Source organism: Etheostoma spectabile, chromosome 21, assembly GCF_008692095.1.
Source record: "Etheostoma spectabile isolate EspeVRDwgs_2016 chromosome 21, UIUC_Espe_1.0, whole genome shotgun sequence".
Lineage (NCBI taxonomy): Eukaryota > Metazoa > Chordata > Actinopteri > Perciformes > Percidae > Etheostoma > Etheostoma spectabile.
In genome coordinates, this window is record NC_045753.1 from 5516380 (window position 1) to 5527390 (window position 11011).

An 11011-nucleotide genomic window follows, 5' to 3' on the forward strand; every position below is an offset into this window, starting at 1 on the left:
AAATTGCAATAACATCGTATCATGGCATAAGTATCATGAGAAGGACGCTGTGTTCACATGGTCCAACCTGTATATTAGTAGAACATTTACTTATCATTAGCCATGTAAACAGTTTAGTCGGAATATCGTTGTTTTTTTCAAAATAAAAGGCAAAAATGATATATTATGCACATCTAAATGTAGTCAGTGATGCCTAGCAAAATAAAAATAGTTCCTACGTGACAAGAGGCAACTTTATAATGAAATATTAGAAATGTTGTTGGTATGAAATCAAAGTATTTAACAAAAAAAGAACGGTTTCACTTGAATATTGATTTAATATGCAAGTGCAAAACAAATTAGACATGCTGTATTAACACACCAACACATCCAGTGTGGAGTACAACACTCTTTAAAATAAAAAAAATAAAAAATGTATATACAGTATATACACAGTATAATGGCAGCTATTTACGGTGTACTGGAAGAACAGAAATTGCTTTCACTCACATTTATTCAAATATCTTTATCAGGAGCACTGTTGAGGTCATGGCATTTCCACAAACAAACCTCCAGGTATACTGGGAGACCACCTAAATGAAGACAATGGTATCACAGTATTCCTTTTCATATCAGTTAATATACCATTATATCGCAACACAAATGAAGTTAATGTCTCTGCTGATCTTAAGGTTTCCCCGCCGCTGTGACTGAAAGCAGGAACTGTATTTACAAGGAAATTATGCAAAAATGAAACTATTTTAAATCCTTTCAGCATAAATCATTAAAAAAAAAAATCCTGTAATGTGAAATGTTTTTCCCCCAATGTTTGTTAAGTACTGTTTGAATATTCAAGCAATATTCCTTGCCCTAGTATATATGTGTTCCTATTGTCAGATAGTGTAAATGTGTGTATCATCCAGCTCTGTCATACAAAGGGAGGCTATGAACAGGTGAAGGCCAAGGCTGGATGGAGGAGGGAGTGGGGCTGTTCCTAAATACAGAATTATTTACAAAATTAACTAAATCGTTAATAGCAGGTGAGACAGAGACAAGCCAGAAACCACAAGAATGAGGCCTAGAAATCATGAGTCCAGTGTATGATCACACTGGTCCATTTAGTTCCTTAAACAAGAATGTGTTTGGACACGCATCTTGATTGGTCACACTTCATCGACACGACTTTAAAAACACCCTGGAGAAATTGGCACGCCTAGACAGGATGTTCTCCGCGCTGGAAAAGCCATGCAGGTAAGTCAGACAGAAAGTTCCTGTTCAGGTGTCGGGTGCTCCTCAGGTGTCGGCGCCCGGAAGCTCCGCGTCGGAGCAGGGCTGCAAAGAGCGCAGGATGTGTTCCAGTGTCCACTGCTCCTCTGGTAGGGCGTGCTCCTCCAGGGTGAACTGACCCTGCTTGGTCCGGATCAGGTCCTTCACATGGGCACATGATGACAGCGCTGCAGCACACGGGCACTGGTTATTCTCATGGGATAGGGGGAGCAGGGTGGATTCACATCCTTTACTTAAAAGGTCCCATGGCATGAAAATGCGAAAAATATGCGTTCCCCCAGCCTGCCTATGGTCCTCCAGTGGTTAGAAATGGTGATAGGTGTGAACCGAGCCTGGGTATCCTACTCTGTCATTGAGAAAATGAAAGCTCAGATGGGCTGATCTGGAATCTTGCTATAGGGTTACCTCCTATATACTCTGCTTTGCCCACCCGGAGAATTTGGCCCACCCATGAGAGAGAAACATCATGGATTTCAAACGAGCAAATTGGTGGTTGGTCACTAAGGTCTATATAAAAGAGACTTCAGATACAGTATTAGGAGACCACTAAGGTCTATATAAAAGAGACTTCAGATACAGTATTAGGGGACCACTAAGGTCTATATAAAAGAGACTTCAGATACAGTATTAGGGGACCACTAAGGTCTATATAAAAGAGACTTCAGATACAGTATTAGGGGACCACTAAGGTCTATATAAAAGCATCCAAAGAGCACCATGTCATGGGACCTTTAAGGCCTCTTCCCAGGTCCGATTTTCACGACTAATCCAAAATAGGATAAGTTACCATATGCAACACTTGAAATGCAACAAAGCGTCTGTAATGTATTCTCTTATTGTAAATGAATGATTTTCTGTCTCAGCAACATATTCATTGCCACTACATAACCTCCCGCTAACGCAAACTCAGTAATCTACAGTGTTTTCTTATCATTTTAACTGGACTTAAACTATGTGTGTTTTGTGTGATAAAAAAAAAATCTGGATTTGTAAACCAACTGAAGCTGTCAGATGAATGTAGTGGAGTAAAAAAAGTCCAGTATGTCTCTGTAATATAGCAGAGTAGAAGTAGAAAGTGGCATGAAAAGGTATGACTCAAGCAAAATACAAGTACCTCATATTTGTAATTAAGTACAGTGCTTGAGGAAATGTACTTCCACCACTGATACTGATGAAGAAATGAATTATTATCTCACCTTTTCCCAAGTCATCCACCAAGCTTCTGACATAAAATCCACCACCGCACTCGATATCTGTTGTGGGGAAAAAAAACATTTGTTTGTTTGAATGTGCAATTGGACTAAACGGACACCGCAAAAATGCAATTTTGAAATGTCAGAAGTCAGTACTACGCAAAGAAAGAAAGAAATCCTGCATTCTGCAGCGTGTGCTAACCAAGAGTGAAGAGAGGAGGCTTGAACTCCTGCAGGGTCAGGTTGTACACGGTGACCGGTCTGGCTGGTTTGGCCTCAACCTGGTGACCTTTCTTCAGCAGGACAGAGAGGCGCTGGCCGTCCTTTTTCAGCGCAGAGTAGCTGAAATGATGGAAAATCAGTAAGCGCAGCGCACTGAAGATGCCCGTCCTATTAAATTTAACAGATAAGTTGCACTCAGAACAGAGTTTATACATGACGTCCATTTCATATCACTGAGAGATACAGTTAGGCGGAAGTGTTCCCCCTTTCCCTCATTGTCGCAACTTTACTCCTAATTTCCACCGGTTGCAGAACGTCTGCGGATCGGCTCCGTGCTCCGCCGTCCGTCAACACCTACCAGGTCCGGATCGTGGCCGTGACTGACAGCTGAAGTCACGAGGAGCCACGAGATCTCGCAGAACACCAAAACCACCACCAGTTTGTTTCCATCCAGAGGAGTAGAGGGGAAACAACTCTGTGCTGTGTTATCAAGGTGGAGTGCAGGGAGATATGATCCTGAAGTGTAGGGCTGTCCTCGACTAAAGAAATTCTTAGTTGACTAACGCTTCCGTGATTTTGTCGACTAACCGATTAGTTGATTTAACAGACAGAGCTGTGCGCTTTGAGAGGTGGTTAAGACTAGAAAAGCACAATATGAATGTAGTTAATTAACCATCTGTAAAACTGAGTTTCTACACAATTACAATCTACACAAAAGCACCACTTTAAATCTGTACTCAAGTAGATTTTTCAGATATTTTTACTTTCCTATTTATTTTTTGGGCTTCTTTTTACTTTTACTCCTTACATTTTAACACAAATATCGGTACTTTCTACTCCGTACATTTGACAAAATGGGCTGGTTACTTTAGATTTGCACTAAAGGTCGTCTATCAGGTGCGATTGTGAGTGCATGTCGGAGAATAGCGTGGACGTGCGCCTCACTCTGCGAGCGGGCACACACGCCACACGGAGAAAAAAGAAAAAGAAACTAGCAGTCTGGAGGATAATCAGCTGAGAGAGAGTGTGTGTGTGTGTGTGTGTGTGTGTGTGTGTGTGTGTGTGTGTGTGCGTGTGCGAGTCCTTGAGAACTGTAAGTCGTAGAACTGATGTCAGTTCATTTACGACTATTTTATTGGTCTATAGTTCTGGCACATTTAAAGTATGTTGTTGTTTGTGTTCTTTACCTGTTACCTAGGTTACACCTGGCTGTTGATTCCATATAATGGCGATTGTTGAACGTCCTCGCTCACGTTTGTATTTTAGGTGCATTATTTGCATGCTACAGTAGTTACTCTGCATTTAGATAATGTAATTAATAGTGGGTTTATTGTTATTATTTACTATCATAAATGATTCCTATGCATTGGGCATGGTAGCCTTTACAATTGTTTTTATTTCTTTTATTACCACACACAAACACACAGCCATAGCTACCCACGCCCGTGTTTGCACTGTTAGTTATTTGTAATAAAGCATCAAAAGAGAGACGTTGTCTTCGTCGGTGTTTCAACAGACACACCTGGGACCAAGTTGGAAACTAGAATCAGCTTTAAATCCAGTCCTAATCTAGTTCTCACTAACAAGTTTCAATTAATGTCACTGGAGTTACCGTTATTTTTTTGCGTCATCAATACCAAATTGAATGTAATTGGATGGTAATATAAAGACTTCTCACAGAATCACAATTGAATTCACATCTTGCAACTCGGTCCGAATCTTATTAACCTGGAGTCCCAGTTTCGGTCACAATAACAAAGTTACATGTTTTAGGCCTATTGGCAGACAGTCATTTAAAATGTAGCCAATGACATTTAAAGAATAAAGAATAAAGAATAAAGAGCCTTTTTCCATGTCCACTGAAGTTCCTCAGTGTGCTCTCTAGTAACATGTGTCTGGTCCAGGTAACTTTCATTCTTTTTTACTTTTATACTTTAAGTAAATTTCCAAGCCTGTACTTTGTGCTCTTACTTGAGTAAAGAAGTTAAATCCGTACTTCTATTTTTACCAGAGTATTTTTTCTGTACTTCTACTTGAGTCCGGGAAGTGAGTACTTTTGCCATCTCTGTCGACTAATACCAAAACCACAGATTAGTCGACTGATCGATAAGAGGGGACAGCCTTACTGAATTGCCGCGGAGCTCTCCGGCATTCGACAAAAATAGCAGCTCTGCGTATTTGCTCCGGAGGGCTGGGGATCGCCGGAGCTGGGACGGAGTCGGGACGCAGCCACTCAGCAGTTAGTGGAAATACACACATTGACTTTAATAGAACCCTAATGACACCTCCGCCGTTCCGAAGCGGATCCGCAGGCGTTCCGCAACCAGTGGAAATTAGGAGTTAGTGCGTCACTTTTTGATATTAATGAAGGTCCGTTCCATTTAAGCCCTTGCCATATGAGTTGCTACAAAGCGAATTAAGACTATCATCTCCACACAACTCTCTCTGGATTTCTCAGTATGGCTATGTTCATACGATTGTCCACCAACTTTCGCCCACAGAAACTCAAGTGAAGATACTGACTTATTCTGAAGAGTCCATGTTTTTTTTTTCCATCCTCCATGTCCTCCTTGGCTACTAGCAACTGTGTGTGTGTGTGTGTGTGTGTGCAACACGGAAGGCCTGTATCATGTTGACGCGCCGACAGTTTTGCTGTCATTACTTTGAATTCCTCATGGGGGCGACAGAAAGATTTAAATTGTCCTGAACTTTTTCTACGGGAGCGACGCACGGTGCAAATAAATGACCATGAGACGGATTCTTGCAGTTTGAGAGTTGCATAGAATATAAGACTGTTTTCTAAACAGGGATCAGGACCTAGACAGTGGGGGCTTTTGCTTGTCAGATTAACGACACAATACTGGACATATCAAGCAATGTCGCGTATAGTTTGAAATTTAATGAGGCTGTAGTTTTGTGATTATGCTAATTTAGCGGTCAACCATAACAGTATGTGGTTAGGAAAGAATAGGATTGGCACTATTTGGTATCAATCGACCTGTGATTAATGTCATTCAGTTGTACCGGTAGGGATACACAGAGTCTGTGCAGGTTTCACCAAGTCAAATTTAAGACTCTTTAAGACATTTTAAAGGCTATTATAAATAACATTTAAGACTCATCAACTAAGCCCTAAATTCAGTTTTTGTTCAAGCCAAATATCGCTTAACTTGCACATCCCCATAGCTGAAGTTGGAGCTGGGCGATTATATTGATATGATATCGCTATCGTGATATGGGACTAGATATCGTCTTAGATTTTTGGATATCAGAATATCGTAATATTGCACAAGTGTTGTCTTTTCCTGGTTTTAAAGGCTAAATTACAGTGAAGTGATGTCATTTTCTGAACTTACCAGACTGTTGTAACTGTTCTATTATTTGCCTTTATCCACTTAGTCATTATATCCAAATCTCATTGTGTGAATACTTTGTGAAAGCACCAATAGTCAACACTACAATCGTCAAAAATATTGTGATATTTGATTTTCCCCATAAGTATAAAAAACATTTTATGTCTGTGGTACAACTCGAAAGAGACTCGCGCCATAACATGAAAGCTGATTGGCTGCAATATAAGTATATGTTGTTCTCATTTGTAGTCCTAATACAGAAAATATACATGGACTAGCAAAAGAAAGAACTACAACATCATGTAATAAAAAAAGAAGAACATTACACACGAATAGCTGCAAAGCACCTTGAAGCGGAGCGACGCACGCACACGCACACACAAACACAAACACACACCTGCCCATTAGGTCTGCAAATGTAACCAGTGTACTATGACAGTGTACTTCCACATGCACAGATGGGACTGTGATGACGTTTTCTCAGACGGAAGGCTTTACTCACAGTGGAGGAACTTGCATTATATCACCAGTGAAAACTTTCAGTTTCTCCTCAATGTCCAACCTGGTTACGTGTTCTGTGGGCAAAAATCACATAAAACATCCTGTAAAATAGAGACAAAACAACTGCAGAAAAAAGAGAAACGCCGTTTGAATAAAATGATGATATTCTTCTATCAGTATTTACCAAAGTCTTTCTCCAGAATCACACTGCCAGTGGCATCAAGACTATCTGTTGCTTTCCCCAGTTCCCCAACAGCAACATATTTCTGAAAACAAACGGTATACATCACCAGCTGTCAGTGTATAAACGACCACTTATATGGAACCGTTGGAATCTGGAAATATTCATGCAGTCCGATGGATTTCAAACTTGACAGGTATCTTCTGCTACGGGCACAAGTAAGTGCTCTGCCAAGTCTGACATTGTTATTGTTATTTAAAAATCAGATATGCCAACAGAGGAACATGTAATATATTAAAGTTCTGATAAATAAAAGGTATAAAATACAAACTTAAGATATGACACTTAAAGTCCTTTGAACAAAAACATCAGTTCTGATGAATAAAATAACAAAAACACATTAACAAAAAAATAGTGTTGCCAACAGGGACGTTGTTGAGCGTCCTCTGGTGGACAGACTATGCAACGCCAACACTCATAACATGGCTGACAGTCCGTTTTTATTTTTTAAATATGAATTTATCAGAATCATTTATTTGTCATTATAAATGATTATGATGAATGACGAATCCCACATATGCAAAGCACAACCAGAAGTACAGACAGAGCGTGATGGACTCTTTTCCTGCTATCGTATTAAATAATTAAGTAGCACACTGTCTGCCAATTTGAAAATGAAGTCCATTTCATGGCTTTTCAATTATTTGTAAATGGAGTTTTCTATATCCTTTTTCCAAAAAATAAGGTTGGATTTAAGGTAGTAAAAATACAGTTTGGGCAGAAGCTATCCGAATCAAAGTGCAGTGGAAAGTAATTGCATATTACAGTTAAAGTACGGTATTGCAGATGTATGTGTAAACAATTGGTACTGTAAACAAACAGTCAGCAGTGCAAACTGATATACCAGTCAAGGTAAGTAGTGCAAGATGCAGATATTATTTAATGCCACTTTACATTCAATCAATACCTTTTGCTCATTGTCTGTTGATTAGCTGTTGTTTGTGCGTTTACTTGTTTGTTTTTTGCTTTTTACTGTGGGAAACTGCTGCTGCTGTAATAAGGGAATTTCCCCACTGTGAGATGAATAAAGTATTATCTAATCTAATCTGTTAAAAAATATCGATATTTAACTTTCTCCATAATAGCCCAGCACTACTTCTGATATAGTGCTACCTACTGTATGTCTTCATTTTGAAGGTTTGTTTATATATTTTGTGCATGAATTGTTTAATATACCACGTGTTTCCGACTTTGACATTGGAAAATACGACTTATATAACTTGTATTTCTCTCTCTATTGTATTCCCTGGTTATATCTGGACAGTGATACACTACAATCACATATTGTTGCTCACAGCTTTTATCAAATGCGTGCTGTGTTCCTAACTAATCTACAGACGCTCAAGTCTAATTGTTTTGTATGGTATAATAATAAATAAAATTGTTGTGTTGAAAACGCACGTTCCGTTGAAGCCTAACAGTTTTGTTAAGATAGGCCTCGCTCTTTACAGCTTTGTTGTACATATCAATTTAATTTGTTAACATAAGTACAAACAAACTCACCTTAGAACCAGCCAACATTGTACTGAGCATCTTTGTGCCATTCCCAACACCAACAACTGAAAGACAAAGAGACAATGTTAGCAAAGCCCTGCTAGCATCACCTAGAGGTGACAATGGTCACGACACCCAACACAGACCACAACATACAGATGATTCTGCTCACTGTACATACTCAACAGTAGTTGCCCTAGGACTTCTTTTCCTATTTTATTACAATTTTGTTCATACTGGCATAGGGTAAAGGTGTTGTCCAATTTTGGGTAGGGCTGCAACTCATTATTTTTAACGGTCTATAAAATGTCAGCAAAATAAATAGTGGAAAATGTCCACCATAAGGTCCCAGAGACCAAGGTGATGTCTTTAATGTCTTGGTTTGTCTGACAAACTGCCCAAAACCCAAATATGAATCCAGTTACTGTCATAGAAGACTTAAAAATGTGGAATCTGTCATGTTTTGCCAATCTGCTTGAAAACTATTAGATTACCAAACTAACTGCCAATTTATTTTCTGTTGATCTACTTATCGATCGATAGACCAATTGTTGAAGGTCTAAAGATCCGTTCAGCCAATCCCAAAAAGAGACATCACAAATGGCAACAGCTACATGACAACCTAACATGGAGAAATCACCTTACTGATTTAAAAAGGTGCACTATGAGTTCCTGCATGGTCACTTCTGTTGACGCGCCATGTAAATTTCAAACAAAACAGACCCCCATGTTTCCGTAACTGTCATGCCTAACTGACTAACTGTCAATAACCCCCACCCCCTCCCTCAACCTCACCCTCAGCTAGCGGATCAAGGAAAGATTGCTACGATTTCAGACAAAAGGGAAATTGCAGTAACTCATAGTGCACCTTTATGCCCATAAAATAAACGGCCCATAACACATGCATGCAGAGGTCGGTATTTTGCAACACCTTTGCAGTTCACAAAGATACACACAAGCTACAATAGTGTCAACTAGCGGTGGGCGGATTGATCCAAATATCAATAATATATAATACCAATGTCACTCCCAGTGTGAGTCGAGTGCAGATTTGAGTCGCCCATGCACAGATTGAAAAGGTTTACAAAATAACGCGTCATACCCGATGAGAGTCGAGTCAGACCGGCTCTGGTCGAGAGAAGATGTTAGTTGCGCATGCTTAGATTTAAACGGCTTACGACATAACTGTAATACTGAAATTTGTGAAATCTATGCAATAATAAACTTTTCTCATTACAAAAAATAAGATGGAAATCATTTCAAAAACATTTTAGCTATTTATGATTATTTGATTGCTAACGTTAGCTCAAAACACCATTACACTGACAGCCTTTATTGTGTTTGATTGCTAACTTCTAGCCAGCAGCGAACAAACTAACTACTGTATTGACATAACATAAGTCTCTCGTTAGCATCTTGTCGCAAAGTGACGCATGCGCAAAAAGATTTAAAGAAAAAAAAAAAAAATTAATTCATGAATATTTACAAAATAAATACGGACGGTCAACCAGGGGGCGCTCTACAACAGATTTTTTTTTTTTCTTAATGTGTTTTTGTTGTTTTATTTATCAGAACATAAATATATTTTGATGTTCCTCTGTTCTGTTGTGAAAATAAAACAAATTATCATCATATTATTTTAGTGAGATAAATAACTACAAATAGCTAATGTTAGGGAAATCGTATATGTTTTGTAACACGTTTTCTAGGTTATTTTTTTAAATATATATCGGCCGATATATGGTGATTTTCAAAATAACCAAATATTTGTATCGGTATCAGCCTTATCGGTCGGGCTCTAGTAGATATATTACATAGTACAGAGTTACAATTTTCAAACACACACACACACACACACACCACACACACACACACACACACACTCTCAAATGTCTTGTTTTGTCCACAACTCAAAGATAATTAATTTACTGTCACAGAGGAGAAATTAAACTAGAACATATTCACATTTAACATGCTGGAATCAAAGATTTTTTAAAAACTTTTGTCTTAAAAAAATGCTTCAAACCGATAATCAAAATCGTTGGCGATCGATTTTCGTTGCCGCTCTAGCAGTAGTCTAATAACCCAGCCCTAGGAGAAATACAATATCGGAAGGTACACCACCTGTCTGGCCTGCAACGTGTTTAAGTGGAACTTTTCTACCAATATCTGCTCCACATCAACCCAGCTAAGACACAAATGACAACAGTCACACGTGGACCAACAAGCCGCTTACCCAACACCCCACTGGCAGCACTGTCCAGCGTCCCTCCGTGGCCCATCTTCAGGCTCTGCTTCCTCCTCTTTCGTGGGTTTGGGTTTTGTACACCAGCTTCTAAAAGATGAGAGACACAAAACACGCCATGTTAGCTTCAACAAATGACAACAGACACATGACCCCAGCCTCTGTCGAATTACCCTTGAGTAAAACTTCTTTGAGTGTATTCAACACGTCTGCAGATGTCGGTCCTTGTTTCTTATATATCGCAAACAATCCATTTAAAGACTGTAGTTTAGATAGAGAACTAGTGATAGGAGCCGCAGTGTTAGTTATATTTCCTGCCATGCTTGTTTCATTCTTCTTCTACATCTGCCAATATTTTTTCTTCTTCTATTATTTGATCAGTTATCAACAAGCGAACTGTTTTTATTGTACTTCGCCATCTGCTGGTTCAATAAGTGACTCTCTATTTCTCATTTGGGCTCCAACAAGTCACAACATATGCTACCGGTATGTACGT

General features: G+C 39.1%; 1 protein-coding gene across 1 annotated transcript; it reads right to left on the bottom strand.

Moving 5' to 3' along the window:
* Positions 1 to 297: 297 nt before the first annotated feature.
* On the bottom strand, positions 298 to 10955 carry LOC116671543 (probable tRNA pseudouridine synthase 1). Its single transcript, XM_032502913.1, has 8 exons — positions 10689 to 10955; positions 10507 to 10605; positions 8280 to 8335; positions 6720 to 6801; positions 6537 to 6609; positions 2662 to 2801; positions 2463 to 2519; positions 298 to 1433 (listed from the first exon to the last, which is right to left on the bottom strand). Exons 1-8 carry the CDS (start codon positions 10834 to 10836, stop codon positions 1273 to 1275), a joined length of 816 nt encoding a protein of 271 aa, XP_032358804.1. The 5' UTR covers positions 10837 to 10955; the 3' UTR covers positions 298 to 1272.
* Between the last annotated feature and the right edge of the window lie 56 nt (positions 10956 to 11011).

Bases quoted from the DNA above. Each gene is read 5' to 3' on its own strand.
- LOC116671543 (XM_032502913.1), bottom strand. From the start codon at position 10,836: ATGGCAGGAAATATAACTAACACTGCGGCTCCTATCACTAGTTCTCTA. The intron at 8,336-10,506 runs GTAAGCGGCTTG...TTTGTCTTTCAG, and splicing joins TGCTGCCAGTGGGGTGTTGG to TTGTTGGTGTTGGGAATGGC. The intron at 1,434-2,462 runs GTGAGATAATAA...CGTGTGCTGCAG, and splicing joins GGTGGATGACTTGGGAAAAG to CGCTGTCATCATGTGCCCAT.